The sequence below is a fragment of the Chinchilla lanigera genome, unplaced genomic scaffold, assembly GCF_000276665.1.
Source record: "Chinchilla lanigera isolate Chin_1 unplaced genomic scaffold, ChiLan1.0 scaffold00077, whole genome shotgun sequence".
Classification (NCBI taxonomy): Eukaryota; Metazoa; Chordata; class Mammalia; order Rodentia; family Chinchillidae; genus Chinchilla; species Chinchilla lanigera.
This window is the reverse complement of record NW_004955478.1, coordinates 10,619,506-10,645,976: the sequence shown is the minus strand read 5'-3', so window position 1 is coordinate 10,645,976 and position 26,471 is coordinate 10,619,506. Positions and strand designations below refer to the sequence as shown.

Below are 26,471 nucleotides of genomic sequence, written 5' to 3'. Positions count from 1 at the left end.
CTTGTGGGTCAGAAGGAAATGTTCCTGGAACATACTAATAATGTGCATTATGAATAATTCTTCCACTTATATTTAAAAATTGACTGAATGTATATAATGTGTGCATTAGCAGCATACTGATTATAGGTTTGTCCTGTCATAACTGTTCATTACAGGCTCTTAGGTCTTGCTAGAATTTCTCCCGCATTACATAGATTCTGAAATCAAAGCACTTTAAAAAGTTATGTACCTGTGGATAAATTTCAGTAAATACATACAAGTACAAGCTACAAATATGTGCATTTTTCTCTATCAGTTTTGAGTTCCTAGGAATAGGATTTAAAATATTACTTCCTCTGAGGAAAATACACTGTATTTAAGTCAGAGGTGTTGGTGAAGAACTCAAAGTGACAAAGAAATCTTTGAGAATCTAACACATTACAATAACTTTCAACATCAAATTTTGAGGTATTAGTAAAATGGCATATAGAAGAGATGATGAAAGAAAGCAAAAAATAAAACACAAGTTTCCTGCAGGTATTTTTTTAAAAGGTGAACTTACTAAATAAATTAAGCATGTTAAAGACAGATTGCTCTAAGTAACAAACCATACAGAACTCTAAGGAAAGTCTTATTTGAATCATGGTATAAGTACTCTCTTAAACAGTAATGTTTAAGTTCTGGGCAGCTTTTCTGCTAATGTGCTTATTAATTCTTTCTTCCACTTTTCTCCTTCCAATACCCTATTCTCTATCTCCTACCAAGACAGCTGTTGTTTTTCCTCATCAATGTATCACATATAAGAAACTGACAAGATTCATACCAGCTGCTCTCTGATGGAATGTGATAAAAAGTAAATATAAATCAGCCTAAGTTCGAATTTACAAATAGAGAAAAAACACTTCTAAGAGTCCCCTTGACTACCTATCAACAAACACTGTTCAGGACAGCTAATTACAAAACAGCACAAGAGGATAATCTCAGGTGTTACCTTTTTTCAACAGCAACAACAGTTTAAAATAAAAAGGAAACACACCTTAACAATGTATTAAAGAGATTGGATTATATATATTTTCTGTTTCACAGAGTTATAAAAGCACCTTCTGACAATATAGTAATACCAACTATCATCTATGGCATATCAGCCATACTGTGTTAGAAAATTTATACACAATAAGCCTACCAACAAATAAAGTAAAAGTGCCAAGGTTCAGAGTTTAGGACCCAGTGCCCTAAAATGTTTCTAGGCTCAGGGCTGCACAAGTAATAAGTATGAGTAGAAGAACTTATGCCAGTCTTGTCTGAGTGTACCCAAGGGCCTTTTCACTGCCAAAAAACAGATGCTAATTTATATTACATGGGTTTGTGTGGATACAATTTTGCTAATATTACTTATCCTTCTAAAAAATAAAATGGGGATTTATTATGAAACAAAATTCAAGATATACTATTAGGTTAAAAGTCACGGTGCCGGGCATGATGTGCACACATCTGTAATCTCAGCACTTGGGAGGCTGAGGCAGGAGGACTGCCATAAGTCAGAGGCCAGCCTGGGCTACATGGCAAGATTCTGTCTCAAAAAAAAAAAGTCACAGAACAATGACTGCTGTGATCCTATTTAAATAAAAAATAAAGTTAGGTGCAGTGGCCCACACCTGTTATCTCAGCACTGAGGGAAGCTCAGGCAGAGAGATCACAAGTTGGAGTTCTATATAGTTAACTTAGCAAGACACTCAAAGCAAAAAAATTTAAAAAGGTCTAGGAATATAGCTCAGTGGTAGAGCACCCTTGGGTTTGATTTCCAGTACTGCAAAATACATTACATCTATATCTATATCCAAACATATGTTTAGGAAAGAATCTGAAAAGATTCATCAATATATTTGCAGTGACTACCTCTGACAGAGAATAACTAGAGTGGGTAAAATAGGAGATTTCATATTTTATTCTGCTTATCCGCACTGTTTTATGAAGACACATTACTTTTATACCTTGAAAAACAGAAAATAAGTGTGTGCACGCAGGCACTGTCCCCCACAAACTCACACATACATACTACTGACCTCATGCCCCTAAACTTCAGCATTGCTATTCCCTTACATAAAATGGCAATCTCCAATAAAATCAATGGCAGCGAACACATCCCAAGCAAAGTATCTTTCCTCTTCTTATTTATGGAGCCTATTTCCATTTGGAACCAATCTAAGCGATCTTTCCTAGTCTAAGAAAGAACCTAGGCTATCATAGCTTTCCACTCTAGCCATTATGGGTCTCCCATATGCAGCTTACACTGTCATCTTTACCCTTACACTCTTTTTCTATTTCCTAAGCTGATTCTGCAGAGCCAGTTCTCTCCCACTCTTCACTTTTACTTTCTTAAATAAACTGTCACTGCTTTTATTTATTTATTTTTCTGACACCGGGAATCAAACTCAGGATCTTGCACTTGCCAGGCAGTCACCGTGCCTCTGAGCTACATCCCTGGCTCTGTCACTGCTTTTTTAATTAAGAAAGCAAGCAAGCAAGCAAGCAAGCAAGCAAGCAATACAGATTTAATAATGAACTATAAACACCATAGCTGCTCTGACATTTAAAAGACACAACTCTGTCTCTACTTTTTCAATGCATCTGCTGTTTCCTTAAAGGACCTACTTCATTAATTTGCTTCACAGTGTGCTTTATATAACACTGTTCTGGGGATGTACCAATACAGTGTTATCGTTATTCTCAAACAAACTGTAAACATCTTGGGGGCAAAGCTTGGGTCTAACTGTCCTAATTAATCAAGATAAATCAGTATCATTGAAATCCAGTGTTTTATAAAATTAATAGGCACTAAAAATAAAAGGAAAAAAGATTAAATCATTGACATTTCCGGAAAATTTAGGAAACAGGCACCACGCCAGTAAAAAAAATATACCTGAATTTACGTTGTATTTGCAGAGGCAGTGACAGGAAAGCAGGGAGATGGCTTGAGGGACTGGAGTACAGACATGTCACAAGCAAATATAATACAACGTGATAATATCTAAAAGAACATACGGAGTTGTTGGCATATACAGAAGTATTAAGTATTAAGTATTTCCCAAGTATTCCAGAAAAAGATAAAAACTGAGGCCTAACGGATGAACAAGAATTGAATAAGAAGGTGGTAAAAACATACCCTATGGACAGAGGTAAGAGACAGCAGCACAGTACATTAGAGAAACTGAAAACAGCATAGGCTTGCTGCAACCCAGAGTACAGGGGAGGGGCACAGGTGGAGACGAGGCGGGAAAGTCTGGCAGAGGCCTGATCACACAAGGCTCACAAACCACACAAGTTAAGGGTAGAAGCTCAAGAGTCTGAACCAGAGGAGTGACAGGATCAGACTTGCCTTTTTATAAAAATCACTCCAGTTACAGTGTGGAGAATGGATTAGAGAAGGCAACGCTGCGGCCTGTGGAGCAACTCAGGCAAGGTATACTATAACGGTACCCTGAGGGCAGAGCGCTAGAGAGAGACAAGCGAGCCGGGCAGATGCGAGACCCCGTGAAGAGACCCCAGAACTGGAAGTCTAGTCGCACTTACTGGAAGTGGGGACGGAGGGAAAGAGAGGAGGAGTTAAAAAGAGGTCCAGGCTTTTAGCCAGTGCATTCCCAGAGGCAGAGAACAGAAATGGAAGCATCCCTAGGGAAAGAGGAGGGGGCGAAAGATTGAGTTTAATTTTGAACTTACTGCACAATTAGAGATAGTCAACGGGTTACGCTGGTAAAAATCCCAAGCTCTAAATTGAGTCAGAAAAAGAATATGTATATTTAAGAGCTAAAAGCATAAAGATACTAACTGAAGCTATGGAAATGGATGTAATCGATTTGAGGAGAATAATCAGAGTACGAAAAAATGGCCTAAAATTCCTGAGTAATGCCTAGTTTTTAAATGATACGAGATTAAAAAAAAAAAAAAAGAACAGCAGAGAGAGAAAAGGAAAACCAAAGAACCCTGAAGTGAGAGAAGCCAAGTAAAGAAGGAATAATTTCAAGAAGAAATAAGAAACATTTCAAGAAGGAATAATCAACTACGTACTTCTTAAATATGAGCAGACTGACTGAAGCTGGCCCTCAGAAGACTGTCAGTGATTCTGCCTCTCTTTCTTCAAGTCAGCTTCCCATTTCTTCCTGGAGGACTGAAAATATGTGATGACATTTCCCACTGTCCTGCAACTAGGTCCTTGTGATTTTACTGCCAACATTTTCTCGTAAGACCTAGGTGGTACCTCCAAATCTGTCACCCATAACAACTAATTACCAATTTTTGCTAATTTTGTTTTTACATTTGCATACCTTTTCTTCCCTTTCCAGTCCTGTTACCACTACCCTAACCAAATTCTATGTGCCATGCAACCGGACTACTAGAATATCCTAGTCTCCCAGTCCATCCAGCCTTCTAGCTCCTTTCCAGGGCAATTCTTGTCACACAGAATAACCATATTATTTATCCTAAAATATTAATTTTATTCACATTACTGCACTGCTGGAAATTCTCCAGTGACCTGACATTACAACCATCTGCTCAAAAATTTCATCCTTTTCCTTTCTCTGTTTTTGTTGTGGTTGGGTGGGTGGTAGGAGTGCTAGGAATGGAACCCAGGGTTCTCACACATGCTAGCTAAGTGCTCTACCACTGAGCTACACCCCCAGCACTTAAAAATGTCAGTATTTTAGCAGACATTTATATCCAACAGTGTTTCTCAAACTATGCTAAGGTCCAGTTGTATTTGTTTCTTTTAAAATTTTCAACCTATTGCAACATGTTTTGTTTCTTTGGGGGGATTTTTTTGAGACAAGGTCTTGCCATATAGTTCAGGCTGACCTTGAACTCAGTATATAGCCCATGGTGGCCTCAAACTATTGAACTCACAATAATCTTTCTACCTCAACCTTCTGAGTGCTGGGATTATAGGCATGTGCCACCATGCCTGGCCACAATATTTTTTATAAAATACAATTGTAAAACACCATGGCAATGTTAAATTGTTATGAAGTTTCTAAATATTTACTCTCAATCTCCGATATGTATCTTATCATGGACTGGTAACATTGGTTCATGGTCCAACAATGGTCTGCAGACCACATTCTAAACAGCCCTGTTAGCAATACACGGATAGCAGATATTATAGATGTGCTTTCAGAGGCCTTCGCACAGTGGCTTTCAATGCGGGATGATTTCAACACCCAGGGAAGACATTCTTTGACTGTCACGTGGGGCTGTGGGAGGTGAGGGAACCCTCCCAATACTGAGTAGAAAGAGACTAGAGATGCTGCTAAATATCCTGTGATACACAGGGCAGGCCCCCCACAACAACTTACCTAGACTAAAATATCCATAATGCCAAAGTCAAGAAACCTTACCGTAGGAGCATAATGCAAATGAGTACAGCACGGTAAGAAGTATATACTATCTAGATTTTAAGCACATAGTATAAAGGAAGCATAGAGAAGCACCCAAGTTTGTCCAAAATGTTGAACAGGGACAGTACTAACAAAAAAAGCATCTCCTGATTCATAGATTTCTACAACCTAACCCCAACTTGATATTCAATCTTATTTCCTCCTTCCCAACATCAGGGCTGCTCAACTGGTCTAAATTGTAAATCCTACACCTTGCTTACTCTGTCACTCTTCCCAGGTTATAGTGCATACAACAGTCGCTTTCTCTCTTCCCATCCAAACCACTCAGTATATAAGGCCTCACTCAAGCTCTCTTTCCTCCATAAAACTGTCAATAATTCTCTTCAAATTCCTGGATGACTTATCTATTCCACTCAACTGGAATTTAATCACATGTTGCCTTTGATATCACTTGTTGGGTTATGTTGTTTAACTTTTATTTATTTAATTTTTTTTGGTCTTTTTGAGACAGAGTCTCACTATGCAGTTCAGGCTGGTCTTGAACTCACTTTGTAGTCCAGGCTGGTCTTGAACTCACAACCATCTTCCTGTTTCAGCTTCCCGAGTGCTGCGATTACAGGCGTGTGCCACCATGCCCAGCTATGTTGTTTAACCTTTAAATGACTGCTTAACATTTACACTTCATCTCTAGACTGCCAGTCCACTTAAGATAGAACTTCTCTGACACACCCACAGCAACCACTTCCTTTCCATATTATGCTACAATCGTTGCTAAAAAATACATGAAAAAGTACCATTATGATCCTAGCAGCAACTTTTCATGTCTCTTGAACTCATGACAATTTGAATACATCAGATTACTTATGAAAGTAGTTTGTTTACAATAAACAAGACAGACAGCCTGTGTGCCAAATAATTATCAGGCTCAACATGTCAACAGTGCAATAGTTGAAAAATGCTTGGCTAGATTAACAGCTGCCTCAAAGACCCCCAAGTTCACCAAAAAGGAGGCTGAGGAGGTCTACTACAATGGTTTCATAAGATAGGTTTTTGTGAGAGAAGATTAGTACAAAGGTGAAGGAAATGGTCTCTAAGGCCAGACTGCCTGGAGTCCAATATCATTCTAGGGCTTGCTTTCTTTCTTTTTTTTTTTTAAACATGGAACCCTTCACGAATTTGCGTGTCATCCTTGCACAGGGGCCATGCTAATCTTGTCTGTATCACCCCAATTTTAGTGTATGTGCTGCTTAAACGAGCATGATTCTAGGGCTTTCTAACTGTCGATCTTGGACAATTACTCAACCTTTCTGCAACTCAGTTTCCCACTCCATAAAATGGGCTCATAAATCTGTTGTGAGGATCAAATAAATTACAAAATATTATGTGAAGTACTTAGAATATTGTTTCACACTATGTAAGTATTAGCTATCATGATCATCACCAATCCAAATGTAAGTGTAAAACCAGAGAAATACCATTTCACCTTAGGAGTCACAGGAGTTAAGATTCTTCAATAAAATGGTTTTTGAAGACCAAAACCAAATTTGTGCAGTTTCTCAAATATCAGAAATTCTGTTCTCAATCAAGTCATTCTTCCTCACACTTTCCTGTCTAATGTTTCCTCAGCTACCTAAAGGTCTGGATGCGAATGTTCCGACATTTGGATATGTCTATCACTATAATGCAGAAAGTCCTGGTAGGAAGCTGTTTGCTACATTGCTGAGAAACGTTTCTCTTTTTAGGAAAGTAGGACAGGGACTCCAGCCTCCACTCCATCAGGGGCTGTCATCAAAGAGCACAGAATCTAGGCTCATAACTCTATACTCTTCTCCTCCACAGAAAGCTTCAGGAAGACAGTGGGACATATCTGCCTGCTCCCTTTTTGTGCTGATGGCTGCCCTGAGAGAAAAACAACCTTTGATATCTTTTTGTTTGTCTGCTTAAAATTGAACAAAAGAAATATAAGATCATGGTAAAACAGACAAACAAGGATAATAAAGGAAAAGAAAAAAGGTCTCCCTTTGTTTCTTTAACATCTTTTCACAAATGTAAATACTTTTTCAACTTAATGTATCCTCAGAGACTTTTGTAATGTATTTACATCTAGTTTTATATATTTTTTATTAACACAAATATGTCTGTATTTTGGAACTCCATCATTTTAAGGCTGGCTCTATTGCATCCATTAACGTGGATCTATTATTTAACATGTTCCCACCAGCTTGAACCACTGGTGGTACATGCATGACTGTCCAGTTGGGAAGTTTGTACTACTGGTAGTACAAAAGGATCTAATCACTTTTATCAGTCTTTTTACTAATAAAATTAATAAAAAGTTGTGTGATGGGACAGTCATGCATGTGGTTCAAGCTGCCTAGTTAGCAGCAAGACATATGAATTATAGCCCCGTCCTGAGTGTCTGAATCATCCCTTATCGGTGAAGATTCAGATTAACACTTTACTTCAATTTTGCAGTGACCCAGTTGTTGCTTTATAAGTAATCCAACTGCAGTTGCCAGAATATCTAATCTATTGATGACTCTGTAGCCGGCTCTGCCTCCCCAAAAGATTTATTTCTTAAAGTCTGTCTAAAAAAGAAACAAGAACAAAAACAAAACACCAGCTGAATGTACCTATTGTTTGAGATATAGGAACAAATTTATATTCAATTATAAATGTAACTTAAAAAATTAAAACCAATGGAAAAATTAACCCAAGATAAAAAAATTCAATTTATAAAACATACCAGCTTTGTCTCTGAATACTGTCAGAGAGATTTGGGAAATTTCATGATCATAATCTATTTTCTTCTACTATAGACAAGCACACACACATACAACTTTGTAAAATTTCCAGACCTGAAGTCAGAATTAGTAAATTACTGCATTCCTCATATCCAGGTATTATCTATGAGAACTTAGTGAAAAGTAAGAAGGGAAAAGTTTTGTATCTCTAACTAGTGAGCAACTGCTTTCTTTTCCTCTGCTAATAAATTACAGGGAGACTTGAACAGATGTCAGATTGGCATTCAAAACCTAAAATATAGCTGAAAAGCAAGTTATGACTAATACAAGGAAAAAAGATGAATGTCAGAAAGCTTCATTTTTTTTTTTCTTTTTCAAATTTCAGATAAGCTCTTTAGCCTTAGGGTTCCTTTTACAGAGCCATGGAGTTCGGCTGGATGTCTTAACCCCCATTTAAATTGCAATCTCTCCTCATGAGTGGGGGTGTGAAAATGCATTTTAAGAGTGTCAGTGTTTATGTTAATCTTAGCAAGAACTCCCTTTCTCCCAAATATGGCATGCACAAAACCTTAGTGCCCTTTCTTCTACTATGTTTTATTTGCACTGTTCTTAGCATGCGAAAGATGTCTGAGTGTGACTGAAAGGCTCCTTATCTTCATGGCAGTTCTATTTCATAGAGGCACTGCAGTTTCACTTATGATATCAGAAAAGAGTTGCTTTCCTGTTGAATTTCAAAAGAAACCTTAAAAATATAGATTGAAAATGGGCTTAGAGAGGGAGGCACGGGGAAAAGGGAACCAAGAAACACACAGCACCAGTTTCAAATATTGAGTGTGGAGGGAAAGACTGTAGTAAGGGCGTTTCCTCTCTTCTAGGTGGCCTGGACATCCACAGTCCACAAATATCCAAAGGACAGTCTGAGACCTCTGGTCTCTACCTCCTTTCCTTCTAGTTCTTCTACCAAAGCTTTTTTCCTTGAGTAGATATGAACCTATTTCCAAGACTACATTAAGACACTGCCCAGTATCAAGATTACGGGTGCCCGCCTGTAATCTCAGCATTTGGGAGGCGGAGGCAGGAGGAATTCCAGGCCAGCCTGGGCTACAAAGTGAGTGTAAGGCCAGCCTGGACTAAAGAGTGAGAACTTGCCTCAAAAAGAAAAAAAAAAAAAAAAAAAGACACTGACTAATTCTTTAACAATTATCTAGTATTCATTGAAAAAAAATTTTTTGCCCACAACATTTACAGTTTAGAGAGTTTTGCCAGGGATGCTGAAAAATGATGTTTCTTTGCAGAAACTCTTTGCCAAAAAAAGAGTTGCAATGAGAACTGAGGCACTTAATCATGTATTAATGTTTAGCATTCTCTATAAAGCTGCATGCAAGGACTAAGTGTGGTAGGATATATTCAGTTGATATAAAAAAATTTCAGAAACAGCAATCTGCAGCTGAACTTACTCACCTAAAATTCCAGATACCAACTTCTGATGTTTACATTTCTACACTAAAACCCATGCAGTGCTACTATCACCCCACAAAGTTAAGTATTTAAGGTAATTCCTAATTAAATATCTGTATCGTGGGGGCTAGATGATATTCTAACTAATATCTATTTGGTATACATTAAGTACAAGGTATAGACAGGTATGCTAAGGTTGTCACATACATCTGTGAAAGAACTCTTACTTAGTTTTGAGTGAGCTTAACTGTTATAGATGAGAAAAAAGTAAACAGACTGATTAAAACAGTAACAAAAATGTTTAAATTGATAGTCCCAAAATGTCTACATTGATATTTATTTTTCCTATTTCTACACATACCCTTTTCCCTTTGTCTATGTAGCTTTATGTGACTTCCCTTTTTCTTTAAGGACTTTCTTGATTTTAATTCTATAAAAACATAACAAAAACAGGATGGTATTATATACTGTATACCTGGAAGTATTTCAAGAGTGACACTAGGAGATGTAGCTCAGCAATGCAGCGCCTACCTAGCAAACATAAGGCCCTAAAAGTTTGATTCCTGGTACCAAAAAAGGGAAAAAAAGGGTGAGACTAACAAATTGGAAACTATGATAGTTATTTCACACATACTACCTCATTTGGTCCCTAATTTCACTGCATAGTTGTGTGTCTCTGTGTAGGTCATTTAGTTCTTTTAAATCTCATCAGCAATATTCTGTATGTATCTAACCTGTATCATCATCATCTTTCTTTCTACCTCCTCATCTTACCCTTTCTTCTCTCTCTCACTCTCTCTCTCCCTCTCTTTCTCCCTCTCTTTTTCCCTCTCCCTCTCTGTCTCAGCAGTATTAGGCAGTGAACCCAGGACCTACAGTGCTACATTTTTTTTTCTTTGAGAGGTGGTATCACTAAATCACTAAGTTGGCTGGGCTTGAACTTGTAATCCTCCTGCCTCACCCTCACAGAATGCTGGGATTATAGATGTGTGCTACCATACCCAGCTTATATTTTCAGTTTTGAAAAGGAAACATGAAGTTTTACAAGCAAAAGGAAAGAAATATATTACCTGGAAGCATAATTATCAGTTTCATAAGCACAGTCACAAAAGACAAAATTCAAAATATATCACTTTGTGAATTAGCAAATTGATACATACATATATATATAATTCATTTAGTTAAGAGTCCTATTTTCAAAGTAGATGTAAATCCAAACTCCATGGAAAAGACAATGATTTATTTTCAAAACAAAAAGAAAGCTTTCTACTTGAAATTAAAAAGTTCTATAACCTATATAAACTATTTTCTAATCTTTTTTAATTTGAATTGATTTGACTAATCACACCTAGTGTCTAAGCAAATCCCCAAATCACAATCTTATCTACCTAGTTAATAAAGAGTAAAAGAAAAGATCAGCCAATTTTGTTCCTACCTGGCAAGGTAAAAGAGTGTAGGGTATACATAAAAAATCTTTATAATTTTATTTACATTCTGGTTAAGTATAGCAATTTTTACTCATATATATCTTTACCAAGCCTAATGAGAACTTTGTAACACAATGTACTTGGAGTGCAATGGAATATTTTACTAATTCCCTCAATTCAAAGGAAAAAAGAAGCCTCTATTCGATAATGGGGACTAACACATGTATAGCAAGAAAATTATTTCTGTTGTTTAATCCTTAAAAAAAAGGTTTACTTTTTTTTTAAATACTCAGAAGGTTCACTGAAAATTTTAAAAATAATGTTTTTCAATTTGGTTCAAAAGCCAAAGTAGCTTTACACTAGCTGTCTTTTAAATTAAACTGATAACACATGCTTCTTGATAGCAAAAAGCCATAAAGAAAAAAAATAATTTTTTAAAAGGAAAAATCTCATTCTTTGACAAATTAAATTAGTGTAAACATATTAGAAAAAAATCCCTAAGAAAGGCTATGGATAGTAACATAAACAAAATCCAAACCCACAGTCCTTAGTCAAATTGTGCGAGTAACAACAACAAAAAGCATTACCACTATAATTTAAATACGGATGTCAGAAATGGATTAAAATTCACTAATAAAGTCCAAACCTATATTGATTTAATTTCAAACACTTTGACAGCTGGCAAAGTCACCAATGAATGACAGGAGTTTTACTTCTTATGCATTAACTACTTCAGACAGAGGCCCTCATGCACAGGAACTTGAAAATGTACAAACAGGAAACTAGTATCTAAATAACTAAATCCTCAGTAGATTCCAAACAGTGAGAAAATACCTACAGTTCAAAATAAAAATGGTGTGGCTTCCTATATAAGCCATTACTTCACTACTTGTTGGCTAGGCAGTATCAACATTCAAGGAATCAGCATCATTAACTCCTCCAGGTCTCAGGTCTGAAAACTAGTATTCTAAGAATAACTTAGAAAAGTTGGAATCATTCCTTTAATTCTGCTTTTACCCAAAATACACCTAATCAAAAACTTTACCAGAAAGTTTTAAGAATTTATTGTGCTTCAAAATACACATTATCAAGATAGTGAATGACAGTATCATGGTTTTTTTTTTAAAAAAAACTATTTCCCAAATTAGAATTCTGTGGTTTTGTGGACTTGGCCTTTGTATCTTTCAGGCAAAAAGTACGTCACTGTCATTTCAAGGTGTATGAAATTCAGGTGATGAGGGTCTCTGTCAGTTTCTCTTAATCCAATTCCAAACTCGACCTTTACCCAGGGAACAGGTGTGTGCCGTGCCTGCAAATTATCAGAATGAGTGACCAGGCAGAAAAGCTACCAACAATGGGAGGCTAATACCATCCAAGCACTTAATGCCTAGAAAGGAGTTCTTATCCCAACTGTGATGAATATACTTTTATCTCCCAGCAGCAATTTACAGAAAAAGAATGACGAGGGTGAGGGGAGTAATATATTTGTACTCCTTCAGTTTTTGGTATTCTTTTCTGGATCCTGTTTTTACACAAATAATCTGTTAGAAGTTGTTAGGTTATGAATTCCTTTCTCAAATATTCTGTTGCTCATATTCCAATTTAACATATAATATGGATATGAAGACAGTCATGAAAGCGTTTCTACTGGACAAATAGTGACTTCACACAGATAAATTAAATAAACCTTCAAGAAGAAAGTGATAAATGAATATGGCATTTCTTTGTATGCAATATAAAAACTCCCATGTATATCCTGCATCTTTTAAGATCAAATTTATTCAATTTAAAAACATGCCAGGAATTCATTTACTTGGTGTGAAGAGGAACTAATTGGGTAAGGCAATAATATAATAAAAAGAACATCTAATATTAGAAAAATGTCCACAGTCTAATAGATAATGACTACTGAGTCTAACAGATAATGACTATTTAGCAGGGTATATCTGACCTACAGTGGCGTTTAAAATCTGGTAAAATTTCTAAATCTGCCCTATAGAAAAACATTCTAAACTAAACAAATAAGATGGAACAAGCAAAAATACTGTTTGTAAGAACTTCTCCATAAAGTTAAATATTCTGAAACTTTTTCAGAAAACATATGGATTTTTTTAAAAAGCAGTTAGGACTGAAAAATACTTTTGGTAGATCTGAAAAATAATTTCAAAACTACTGAAAAGAGATTATCATTTAATTTTTTTTAACAATACACACTTTTATCAAATTTTCCTTTTTGAACTCACCCATCTGTTCCACAATCTCTGGAGGAAATACTCGGGAAGCAAATGCTCGTCGAAAAATATCTGAAAATTCTTTGTCCAGACCTCCTATTCCCATTTTTTCAAAGTTCCAATCAGGATTGATGATAGACTGGCGATTTTCCTTGGTTTTAGCTTTGCCTATAATCAAACATAATCAAATGTGAAAAGAGAACTTTGTCACAAAGTATAAAAAGACAGATGCTCTCTGGGCATCGTAAATGAATAGACATAAGCTACACTTATGCAAATAACACCAACATAATTTTAGGTGATTTTCTAATAATTAAGGCAAGTTTGCTTTATCTACTTTTTCTGGCCTCTCTCTTCAGTACCAAACTTTCAAAGTGACTAGCTAAACTTATGCTGTAGTCTATACTCTATTTATAATCAATTCATGGGATTTGATTTCATTAACCTTTAATTCAACTAAATCAACAACATGGTTGATTAGAAGAAACACCATATGCATATCTGATAGAAAAAAAAAAAAGCACTGGTTACCCGAAATACAACTAGAGTCCAGCAGTTTCCTAAAGCTCCTAAAGCAAGTGTATTTAAAATACATTCATCTCAATTATGTTTATAATCGGGTGTACAAACCCTTGTCTTGAATCAACTTGGTATTCTATTTGCTTTTTCTTTGTGGGTATACGAAGGTGTAAAATCATGGTAAAGACTTTAATTATAACAAAATTCATGTTTACAAGTCTCTCACAAGGGTAACAATTACCTAACTTAAATGTCAGAGTGCCACCTAAAGTAACTCAGGAGAACGACATTTACTATTTCAAACACAAAGAAAAGAGGTACCTTACATTTACTATAATAAAAAGTAAAAATACAGTTTTGATAAAGTCAGGGAAGAAAATATCACATTACAATAGTCTGGATGGTAATTTTATGTTTAGAGTTTTAAGGACTTAAGATTTACCTTAGGGAGTGATCAAAAATACTTTGTTTACACTCTATTGCCCTCCTGTGGTCAAATTTGCTGTATGGAAAATTACTACATGGTTTTGTTTTCCGATGGAAAATGCATCTGTGCACAGACTACTTGCTTTTTTTCTTTCTTGCATAGATTACTGGGAAACACTTACATTATATCAAAGTTATGTAATTCTCTTGGGATAAAATACCTTAAACTATGTACAAAAATAAGACACAAAGTAATCACTTTATAAATATACTGCATCACTAGTAAGACATTATGATACACCCAGCATATAAATGACTATACAGGCATTAAAAATAATATTGTAAGGGCCGGGTATGGTGGCGCACGCCTGTAATCCCAGCACTCAGGAGGCTGAGGCAGGAGGATCATTGCGAGTTCGAGACCAGCCTGGGCTACAAAGCGAGCTCAAGGCCAGCCTGAACTGCACAGTGAGACCCTGTCTCCAAAAGACAAAAAACAAAACAAACAAATAAACAACAAAAAAATATTGTAGCAGTGTACAATGTGTGACACATGTTAAAACAAGAAAGCAAATTATAAAACAGTATAAAGATAAAAATGTTTTTGAGAGAATGCCTGTCTAAATTTTATTATTAAGAAAATATAGGGCTGGGGATTTAGCTCAGCGGCAAAAGCGACTGCCTGGCAAGCGCAAGGACGTGAGTTCGGTTCCCGGTACCGGAGAAAAAGCCAAAAAAAAAAAAAAAAAAAAGAAAATATAGTAAGAGAGAATAGTAATTTATGAATCAAGAAAAATGGTCATATATTTAAAGAAAATTAAGTAACCTTGGACATGACAATGTACAGGAATGAAAGTCTTTTTTTATTGAGGCAGATATGCACACCATTAAATCTACCAAAACTAAGTATTACTATCCAGTTCATGGTACTATTATTTTGATGAGCTACATTCATGGAGACTAAACTGCATTATTGTAATATACTAAAAATAAGGCTAAAATACAAGAGGAAGGAAAAACCAAAAGAGATAAAGTACAAGAAGAGGACCGAACTATGACTCAGAAAGAGTTTAACTGTATATTCATCATCACTTGATCCCTGATAAAAGTGATAATAGTATCTCACTTAACACAACAACCAAGTAAAGGACACACTGTCACTAGCCAGTTGCCAAGGTCATGAAAGATAAAGACATTCTGAGGAATTCTCAGACTGGAAAAAACTAAGAACAACTAACTGCACTGTGGAAAACCCTAAATAAGATTCCAGAACAGAAAAATGACATAATGAAAACACTGGTGAAATCCAAACAAAGTCTGCAGTTAAGTTACCAGCTCTGAGAGCATGTTTAGTATTTTAGTTTTGAACACCTTTGCTTATGTAAGGTGTTCACATGCAGGGAAGCTGGTGAAGGGTATCCAGAAATTTTCTGAGCTATTTTTACAAGTCTGTAACCCTAAAAGAATCAAAAATTTAAAGTTAAAAAATTAACCTCACTGTTTCTTTTTAATTATTTTCGTGTGGCTATTAGGAAATTTAAAATTACAAATGTGTTTCGCATGCTGTTTCTACTGGCCAAAGCTGATCCAGGTGAAGGTTTTACACTTTTTCATCAGTACCTCTGACAAATATGAAATACCCCATGATTTGTGACAAGCCCTCTCAAGGGAAAGAGCCCTTCTTCTCTTCTTGTACTTGACAACCACTTTAACTGAGTCACAAAAACTGAAACTAAATCTTACCAATAAGATTGAGTGACGAATTTTCTGCTTTTTCAAATGCCACTTGACTGTTTCCAACAACCAGTCCTACTTCAATCTGTATAGAAAGATAATAATTAGCAGGCTAACAACAGGCTTCTGGGCTTTTCAAAGCAAGGCTAACAACAAAGGAGGAGTGAAGTCTCTGAGAAGTCAGTCTTCTAAACAATCATCTGAGCTGTTCACTCTTCTCATAACTACCTTCAACAATTCCTACATACTTTATTTAAATGTCTGGATCTTCTCAATGCTCCTCCATTCCAGAAGAATCACAAGTATCAACAAGTATATACAAATTTCAAATTACTTTAAGGTCTGCAAGTAAGTATATTTTAATAAAGGTTACTAAAAGCAATCTTTTCTTACTACCTTAAAAGAAAGAGACCACAATATGAAAAAAAATTACCACCAGAGTATAGTTAGAAAAATTAGTCTGTACAATTCGTATCATAAAGATTATCCCATAAAGGTAAGAAATAAAGCATACCTTCTGTCTTTTACCTGTCGCAGCCTCTCCTTTCAGGATGCTAGGATCCATGGCGTCAATATCCTTTACCAGTAAGCCAAAAAGCTTTTCATTGAAGGTGAACACAAGCTATGTAGGAGAAAAATTACTTCATGATATAAATGGATTGATTCTCACATTATCAGGTACATTTTCCAAATACACAAAATCAGTTTTCTCCTTTGTACCCTTCTTAGATCTGCTCCACAAGCACATTCACAGTGTCAATGACAGGAAAGGGAGTATCAAACACTACAGGAGCTTACAAAACTAATACAAATGCTTCTGGAAACAAGCTACAGTATTGCTCAGTTTCACTAGTGAGGAAGCTGAGATCCAGAAAGAGGCTAAGCAGGGCTCAGAGTTAGAGTAAACAATAGTGCCAGTGGTCAAGCCCAGGTCTATGACTCTAAAATCCATGCTTTTCTATAAACAGTATAAAATGCCTGCCACACAAGTGCATTCATTCACTCACCAAATACCTGTTGTATGCCTTCTAATCCAGTATGCTGGGGTATAGTAGTAATACCAATCCTGCCATTGCTGTTACAAATGAGAACAAACACCAAGAACAGCATTTGGGAAAAAGATACTTCTCTATATTCTGGAGTATTTTATTTCATGGATTTATTGACATATTCAATGTGATTGGGTTTGAAATTACTACAAATACCAAAGCATTTTTTTATTAAACATTCTTCAATGTATTTTCTATTAAAATACCAAAGGTGGAGACAAAGATGGAAACAATGAAGTTTAGCCAGACAGTCTAAGTGTAACAGTGCAGGACTTCGGAAGGAACACAGTGTAGCCAAATAGCAGTGGAGCAGTAGTCAACAAGTTATCAGCTGACAGGTATCTGGGGCAGCCTTCTCAAATCATCTGATATCAAACAGCACGGCAATGGCTCTCCAGGGCAGCATGGAGGTCTGCTTACGTCACAGTATTTGACAATACATACCATTTCTTATTTTCTGTCTTCCTCAACTAGAAAGCAAGCTCCATGAGAGTGGCTGGGACATACCTGATGCTATTAAATATGTGTTTAATTAATTCTTAGCTGTGTTCTTAGCTGTATAACCCTAGGCACATAATTCACTTTCATTCATTTGTAAATAAGTTAGATAAGATAATCTCTGAAGTTCATTCCAATTTTCGTATTTTCCTTAAGAATACACCATATTGTTTTCTTGTTTATCAGTGATTCAGTTTCTGTTTGCAAAAAATCGATCTACTAATGTTTGGACTACCTAGGTCGTTACTCTTATTCTTCCAGGTGTACATCAATTAGGAAAGAGTAAAGAAATAACTTTCCCTCCACTTCAACAGCTCTTGCCTTCCACTGCTGTTCTCACTGCTCAGCCAGATCAGGTTAGGTAAGCCAGCAGTGACCAGAATGCTGGACAGCAGTGATTCTCAAAACATTCTGGTTTCAGAATACTACTATACACTTCCAAAAATGTTTGAGGACCCCAAAGAGCTTTTGTTCATGTGGATCAGATCTATCAATATTCAAGATTAGAAATAAAGATGTAAATATACTGATTTAAAATTAATGATAATACATATTATGTATTAATGTTTTAATTTTTAAAATCCCATTTTCTAAAAAAAGTAAGTTAGAATAATGGGTTGGTAATGTTTTTACAACTCTCTCTTTTTTTTTTTTTTTGGTTTTTCTCCGATACCGGGAACCGAACTCACGACCTTGCCAGGCAGGCGCTTTTGCCGCTGAGCTAAATCCCCAGCCCCTTTACAACTCTCTTTAGGGTCTGGCTTAAGGTAAGCGAACTGGATCCTCACATCTGCTTCAGCATCAGTGTGCTACGCTAGCGCACATCACAGTCTCTGCAAAACTCCACTACCCACTTACGAAAGAATAAGAAGACGACAAATAATGCCTTGGTATTATCATGAAAATAGTTTTGATTTTAAAGAATCACTGAAAAAGCTTAGGGATACCCTGGGATCTCTGGACCACACTTTGAGAACTGATGCTGTGGAACCATGGTATGAAGGAGTCATCTGGAATGATTTAGAAAGTCACGAAGAAGGGGACAAATGTGATGGTAAGGTCAAAAAAAGCAAAGATTACTTATGTGTATAATTTATAAACTCACATTTTAAGTAAAAAAAAAATTTCTTCTTGGGAGGCTGAATATGTGGTATTATCTCAAGTCCAAAAAAAGAGGCAATACTGCAAATATTTTCAAAGAGAAAGTGTAGGCTTCAGAAGTTCCACATAAATCTCGAAAATGTATGTACATAGTTTTAAGATTCTCAAAAAGTATCAACCGAAGAAAGTTAAGTACTATTTTTCTACAGAAATTTAGTGAGACATAAAGACATCCCACGGACAAATATCCTACAATAAGAAATTTCACCTGTATGTCTACAGTGTTCCCAAATTTGCAGAGGGAAAAGCTACTCTAAGTATGTACGACATTTTAATCTAAAAGCTGCTTTAAAATTCTTATTAACAGATTTCAAGAGGTTCAGGAAACACAGCTCCCTTTTTATCACTCATCTTGGATATACCTGCTCATATGCAGAGCTCCTCTCAGTTCTTAAAAAGTGTAATTAATTTTGGACAATGTCCAGGATTAGAATACCTAGAAAGTGAAAGGAATGAAAGAAAATTTAAACCTACCTGCTGTCCCACTGAGAAGGCCTGGTTGTTGAACTGCTGAATAAATTCTGCTGCCATCTTGTCGGTATCGTAAGGATTGGAGTCAATGCTTTTTTTCTGCAGGAAATCAATCTCGATGGTCATTGTGCCAATACACTGTTTGGCTTTGTCAAATGTATATAAAGAGACTGGGAAGAAAAAAAGTGGTTTTGTTTTTGTTTTGTAAATCACAAGGACACCAAATACTTGCTGTGTTTCTAGTAATACAAGTTCAACAGAAATGAATCAACAATTCTCCACCAGAAGAGGGCTTCATATGGCCTTCAAGGGAGGAACAGAGGCACCAATTTTTAACATGATAATAACCACTAGAGACTTTATTCCTCTTCGGAATTAAGCAGAAAATATCAAACAACCTCTCCCTCATCTTTTACCGCTTGCCCACCTATGCAAAATCAAAGCCCTCCCCTTCTGGTCTATGCATCTTCCTCCTCCAAATTCAACAGCGGGAAAAGTGTCAGTACGGAAAGTCCTAGCACAGTTGACACTGCATGAATTACATCTTGGTTTCCAAAGATTTGTGTTAGACACAAGAAAGAGCTAAGAAGTAGGCAGTGAGAGTAGGCAGATCCTTTTGCTCTACAAAGGTAAAACGCAGGGGGCAGAAAGGTTGAGAGCCATGTTTACTAGGGAGAGTTGTTCTAGAGCACATTAGAATGTGGTATTTCTCTTTTAATACTATAAAAATATCAAGCTGGGCATCATGGCACATGCCTGTGATCCTGGCACTCAGGAAGCTGAGGCAAGAGGATCTCTGCAAGTTCTAGGCCAGCTTGGAAGACATAGTGAGTTTAAGGCCATCTTGAACTACATGGTGAGACCTTGTCTCAAAAAAAAATTATTAAACAGCTATTATATAGTCAGTTATATATGTAGATGATATACAATAGGGCAAGGGCCATGTTTTCAACTCACCTTTAATACAGCATTTAACTGTTTTTTTAGGTGCTTAATATACTCAAGAATTTCTTAAAGGAAACAGCAAAACCCCCATGATTGCAAAGCTAATACCAAAGGAGACAAGACAACCATAAACACAAAGCACTGGTTAAGAAAATTGCTATTCAAGCCACATGAAGACTTTTTATTCCTCTAATATCCCAAACGGCCTTTAGCTTCCCTAATGCTCAGAGTCTGCAAACCCCCCCCACACACACATTATGGGTTCATTCTCTATGTGCTACTTACACTTGTTATAGTAATTCTGCAGTAAGATTAAATAGTAATAAAAACTTTACAATTTTACATTCTTGAATTGATACTATAAAACTAAGTGCAACCAGGCATGGTGCACACCTGTAATGCCAGCAAGCACTCAGGAGGCTGAGGCAGGATAATTGCCACAGGTAGAGGCCAGCCTGGGCTACGTAGTCAGACACTGTCTCAAACAATCAATCAAACAAACAAACAAACCTTTTAAAAACTAATTGGGAAACGCTGGGGAAACACTTGGAAAATGAAAAACTTTCTATAAAACTAGGTGTAAGCACAAAAATTAGAAAAGATTAGGGGTGAAATTCATTAAAATCCCAAAGGATTCTGTACTCTCAAATGCCTCAAAAGAGTCTGAGTTCTCCATTCATTTCAAAGAAACCCATGTGAAAATTATGATTGTAGTTTATGTGCAAAAGACAGTATCAAACTCTAATCCATGGACCAAAACTCCAAGAAAAGGCTTTTAACCTCCTTTTGAAATAACTAACTTTCAGTCCCAGTCACAAAGAATAACAGAACTTCTACAGTTTTTATAAAAATAGATTAATAATCTGTTTTTAATAAATCTTTAATAAGTATTCTAATAACTATTTAATAAAATAAAGTATTTTTAAAATAAAATATTAAAGAAAAATATTTAATAAAATAAAACCTTTAATAAACCTTTAATAAAAAAGATTAGTTTTTTACATTCACTTTAGACAAGAGATACGGTACTTTTGTGAATTACTATGGTCAAATAGCAAGAAGCTAAACAAAAAAGTCACTGCAGTGTAGTTTTCAGTTCATCTGTGATTATTAAATGCCTGTTGCAAAAATTATAGTGCTTCACAAACAATGCTGCTCTCTTCAAAAATACTTTGACCTTGTGTGTTTCCAACGACCCTGCTAGAATGTTCGTCAGTCAGTCATTTTAGCTCTCTGTGCTGTCACTGGTCACACCTGCACACCGGGAGGAATGGACAGGTGATTCTGTATGGTCAGTTGTTCCTACTTTATACTATACATTCTGACCTGATTTCTTATATTCTAGCTATTTAAGGTATGTACAAGGATTTTCCATAAATTCTTTGAGTGAAATTGCTTATAAGCAGATTTTTATATTTATTATTTATATTTATTTATATTTTTATATTATTTATATTTAATATATTATTTTTATATTTTTTATATTTTATATTTATTTTTATATATTTATATTTTTGCTTGCCATCATTAAAGGAGGCAAATGTATTCTAAATATTTCAAAAGCAAAATAAAAAAGCAAAGTAAGCAAAAAATTTCAAAAACAAAATAAAAAAGCCCAAGTAAGGGGTGGAAAATGTATTAAAGGTCAAAGAATATGTTCAAGTCATAGCTGAAAGTTTCAGGTTACTCTCCTGCCTGCATTCTGGACATTTTATTCTTTCTTCACATTTCTTAAAAAGCATAGGTTCCATGCTAAGTCACTTTTACAGGCATAAGATAATAGGTATTTCTCCATATACTGAGTACTTATAGGTTGAAATATTAGTGGATTCAGCAATTTCACTTTCAAGTTACCTATCCCAGAAAGATTCTTAAACATTTGCCTAAAAAGAGACCATAGGGAGGTGCACTGCAGAATTACATACAATAGTCAAACAATAATGAATAAAATGTATTTAATTTCATTAAAATAAAATTTTGATATACATTTAACAAATACATATGGTTTGTGAAGACATAATATTGAATGAAAAAGTACATTTCGGCAATATTTGTACAGCATATCATTATGTGCACCAAAGACTCCAAAGCAATACTGTAATATAATGCACAAACGTGTGTACATATGTGCATATATGTATATATATATATCCATACTGAGGAATTAAAATATCATCTCTGACTGTAGTTTTCAAGTTCATTTTAAGATCATCGTTCCTAAATAGCAAAGACCAAGCTGTTACAATTTCCACACTATGGGCAGTACCATGGACAGTATCAAAAGCAGGACCATGGTCAGCACCATGGTCAGTCCCAAAGAGACAGTTCTTGAAGATTTCAACCAGTAGCAGAGGAGAAGGTGGAGAATGCTTTCTTATTTTATGGCTAACAGTAATTTAATGAATTACAGTCAATGTTTTGGATAAACTTAAACATTATAATAAAAGGTATGGAATAGCCAAAAAAATGTGTGAATTGAGTATCAGCCTATAAAGCATGGCACTGCCAGGTGGAGAGAATAATGATTCTTGATTCTTTCAGACTAAAAGCACTAATTTCTCACAGACAGAAATCCCATTCCCAAACCCTTGAACACTCCTCCTGCTAGCCACACCTCCTACCCATCTCATGTCTACTTACACTGAACCAGTTTTTGCCTTTATGGCCATGCCATCCTCCACACCAGTCACACCTTTCCTTGCCTCAAGCTTACTCCATCTACCTTAGTTCTACCTGACCACTTCTTTTAAATTTTGCCCATTAAAAATCTGTTAGATTTATCTCTATTACTATTCTAATACTGCTGTTCTTTTGATTTATCTCTCTAAAGATGTCTCTACAATCTAGAAACCCATTTCTGATAGCACAAGAGTGTTTTTATAACATAATTTAAGCCACAACCACATCACTTACCAAAATTTATAACCTTAAAAACCCGTAACTTTCAGAATATAAAGCTCTGTTAAAAGTTAATTTTCAGTACACTCTTATCCTTAAATTTAGACCAGTAAATTTAAGGCAATTAGAGACCTAAACTACACACAATCTCATCTTCTTATTAGATGTTTTAGTAGGTGTTAATTTTCATCTCGGCCAATGTCTACAAATACAGTACCCTGGCTACAAGCACTGACCTAATTCATTTTGGTGCTAAAGTTTTCCCCCTTTTCACTTCTTCACTATGCTTCAGGTGAGGAGGTGACAGTTAAGGAAATCACTTATGTCAACATTTCTCAAACTGTGGCTGATAAGAGACATTTAAGAGTGCCTGCTAAAAACACATATATGAATCAGATTCCCCAATGGAGGAGCCTGTCAATCTTTTAAAATAAACTCCCTTGGTAAGTCTTTCAAGCAACTGTAGAGAGTGCTAAGTATGTATCCCTCTCCATCAACCACCCATACCTAAAGTAACCGCCTTTGTTTCTATTTTCAAAGTTCTTTATCCCAATTTATTTTTTTTAAGGTTTTTTTTTTTTTGGTTTTTCTCCGGTACCAGGAACCGAACTCACAACCTTGCGCTTGCCAGGCAAGTGCTTTTGCCGCTGAGCTAAATCCCCAGCCCTCCCAATTTAATTTTCACAGGCAAAAAAGGAAAAGCCAACTAAAAATAACCTCAAGTTTAAGTTCCCTCTAACTCAGAAAAATTCGTTGCTACATTTGTAAATGAGAAGTAAAATGTTCTCTCCTGCCATTTTGCCACATTTTCTTATCTATCTGTCTTCTTTTAGTCAGTTTAAAGCTATTATACCTTTGAATATATATTCAAGAGCAATGAGACCTGAGTATAATGGTCAACATAATCTGAGTATCCCCTAAAGCTCCACAGAAAGAACAAGAAGACAATACCACATATATCCGACACCTTGAGCATTACTAAAATACAGAGAATACCACAAACTCAAACTACTCAAAAAATGAGCAACAAGCACCAAAACTGCACAGAGCTCCCACTGTGGAATGCAGACAGGGTAGACAGAAGTGAAAACGACATAAACAAAATCACCTCCACAAAGGGAAATGCCAGCACTGAATACCAAAATACTATGCAGTGATTTGGGACTTACAGGTCTACAGCTACAGGTACAAAGAAATGACTTGAAAGTAAGTAGGACTAGAAGCAGTAGCATCAAAGACTCATTGGTAGCCAGTTAGACAAAAAAAGGATTGTGTCCTGAGTGATGTAGCATTAAGGAAAAGAAGGCAGTTAGGAAAATTAAGGATCATGCAGAAATAAGAAATAGGCCATGTTAGCTGACCTGTCTCCTTCCTGCTTTACTTCACTAACATTAATCATAAAAGAAAGTATATTTCTCTATAATGATGGAAAAGAATGTTTCTGGACTAGTAATCTTGCCTACAAAATTATGAAAAATACAAATAGTTCCATACAAAGTTACTATAAAAGAAAATAACATACAACAAAATATTTCAGTACTCCAGCTGGTTGTCTCCTCCCAAAATCATAAAATAGAAAAAAATCCTTAATATAACAATTTAAATTAACTATCCCAAACCAGTATCAATACATATAACAAAATTAAAATCAAAACACAGAAACTAAGCACAAAAATAAATAAAAGAAATGCTATGAGCCAAGTGTGGTGGCACAACACACTTACAGCTCAGGCAGAAGGACCTCAAGTTCTAGGCCAGCCTGGACAATTTAGCAAGACGCTGTTTCAACAACAGGCTGGAGATGTAGTTCTGTGACAGAACACCCCTGGGTTCAAGGAGGAGGATGAGGGAGATGGGGACAACAGGGAGGGAGCGGGCAAGAGGGGTAGGGAAGGAGGGAAGGGAGAAAGGAAGGGAGAAAGGAAAAGGGGGAGGGAAAGAGGAGAGAGGGAAAAGAAAAGAAAAAGAAAAGCAGGCAGTAAGAGTTTACTGAACCCAGGGAAAATTTTTTTAAAAAGGAATTTTAGAAGTGAAGAATAAATTATAAGATACTCAGGAAAACAAGTTTGAATGAATTTAAAAATCAACTAAATCAACCAAGATTTGAAAAAGATGAAGACTTTTGAAGTATCGAAGAGAAAGTGGTTTAAATGGAAGACAGGCAATAAAAGTCCAAAATACATATATTACTAGAACCCCTGAAGAGAAAAACAAAACAATCAGACCAGAACTAAAATTTTAAACCATGATCTAAGAGAAGATTTTTGGAAATAAGAAAAAAATTAAATCTGCATACTAAAAAAAATCCATTCTATACCTAACTGGGAAAATTGATCCAGAATTACCAATTCCAAGAAATACTCTAATAAAAATATTTGGCTTTAAAGATAGAAAAATCTTCAAGCCTTCCAAGCAGGAAAATCAAATTACTCATAAAGGTAAGAAATTATATATACTGGCATCAGACTTCTCAAGAGCATCATGTAAGATTAGGCAATTGTGATATAATATTTTTGAGAAATTTAAGAAAAGAACAAGTGAAGCAAGGAAAATAAATCAAGTTTCCTTCAAACATCAAAGATATAGAAAAACACATTGAATACGCAAGAACACAGGGAATACTGTGCACACAGGCATTTCCCGGAGTACTCCACAGAAGATGGGTTGCATCCAACCAAGCAGAAATTGGCAAAAGGACTGATTTTAAAAAACCTCCAACACTTCAGTAAAAAGAGATAGAGAAAATACAGGATTTCTGAAAAATAAAGATAATAAAAACACAGACTCTTATATACACATTTAATGCAATGATCAAAGAAAAAGTGAGGGCCTTAAATATCTATATAAATAACAGTGAAAATAAATAAAATTCCCAACCAAAAAAGCCAGAAAACGAATATCGAAGTATACTGAAAGAAGGACAGGGAAATCTGGGATGCAGCTCAGTGGTAAAGCGCTTGTTGCCAAAAGGGGAAAAAAGTGACACCGGGAGATATTTTGCAATATAAATATTAATGAAATACAAAAAGAAAAACAGATTAAATTAATGAAATTTTGATTCTTTGAAAAAAATCAACAAAATAGGCAAACTAATTTAAGAAAACTAATTTCTTGAACTAATTTAAGAAAACTAAACTAATTTAAGAAAAAAAGGAGTAAAAAGGATGACAAATAAAAACAACTAATGACTCAGGAAATTTTTTAAATAATAAAAGATGAGTTTCCCTATCTCGAATGCAAATAAATTTGAAAACTTAGATGAAACAGATAATCTCTCAAGGAAACAAAGTTAGTCAAAATGTATCCCAATACCAGTAGAAAAGTGAAAACACACTAGTTTCCACAGGTGGGAGACAGTTATTAAAGAACAGAAGTGCCAGCACACAGCATACCCTGGTGGTAGTTTTTTTTTTTTTATTTTAAAGAATAAAAGAAGGATAACATAACAATAGGGTGGACTTAGCAAATTACAGACAAAATGGTAGGAAATTATCAATGGTTATCGTTTTACATATTATTACCTACAAAATAGTTTCTCAGG

The 26,471-nt window shown here is 35.6% G+C and overlaps 1 protein-coding gene across 1 annotated transcript in view; it reads right to left on the bottom strand.

Moving 5' to 3' along the window:
• Nsf (N-ethylmaleimide-sensitive factor) overlaps positions 1-26,471 on the bottom strand; it is a gene marked incomplete at its 5' end in the record, with an annotated part of 121,942 nt that overhangs the window by 86,680 nt on the left and 8,791 nt on the right. Inside the window, 4 exon segments of the mRNA XM_005402272.2 lie at positions 13,242-13,397; positions 15,918-15,993; positions 16,423-16,530; positions 19,091-19,257. Coding sequence (XP_005402329.2) covers positions 13,242-13,397; positions 15,918-15,993; positions 16,423-16,530; positions 19,091-19,257 — 507 coding nt within the window.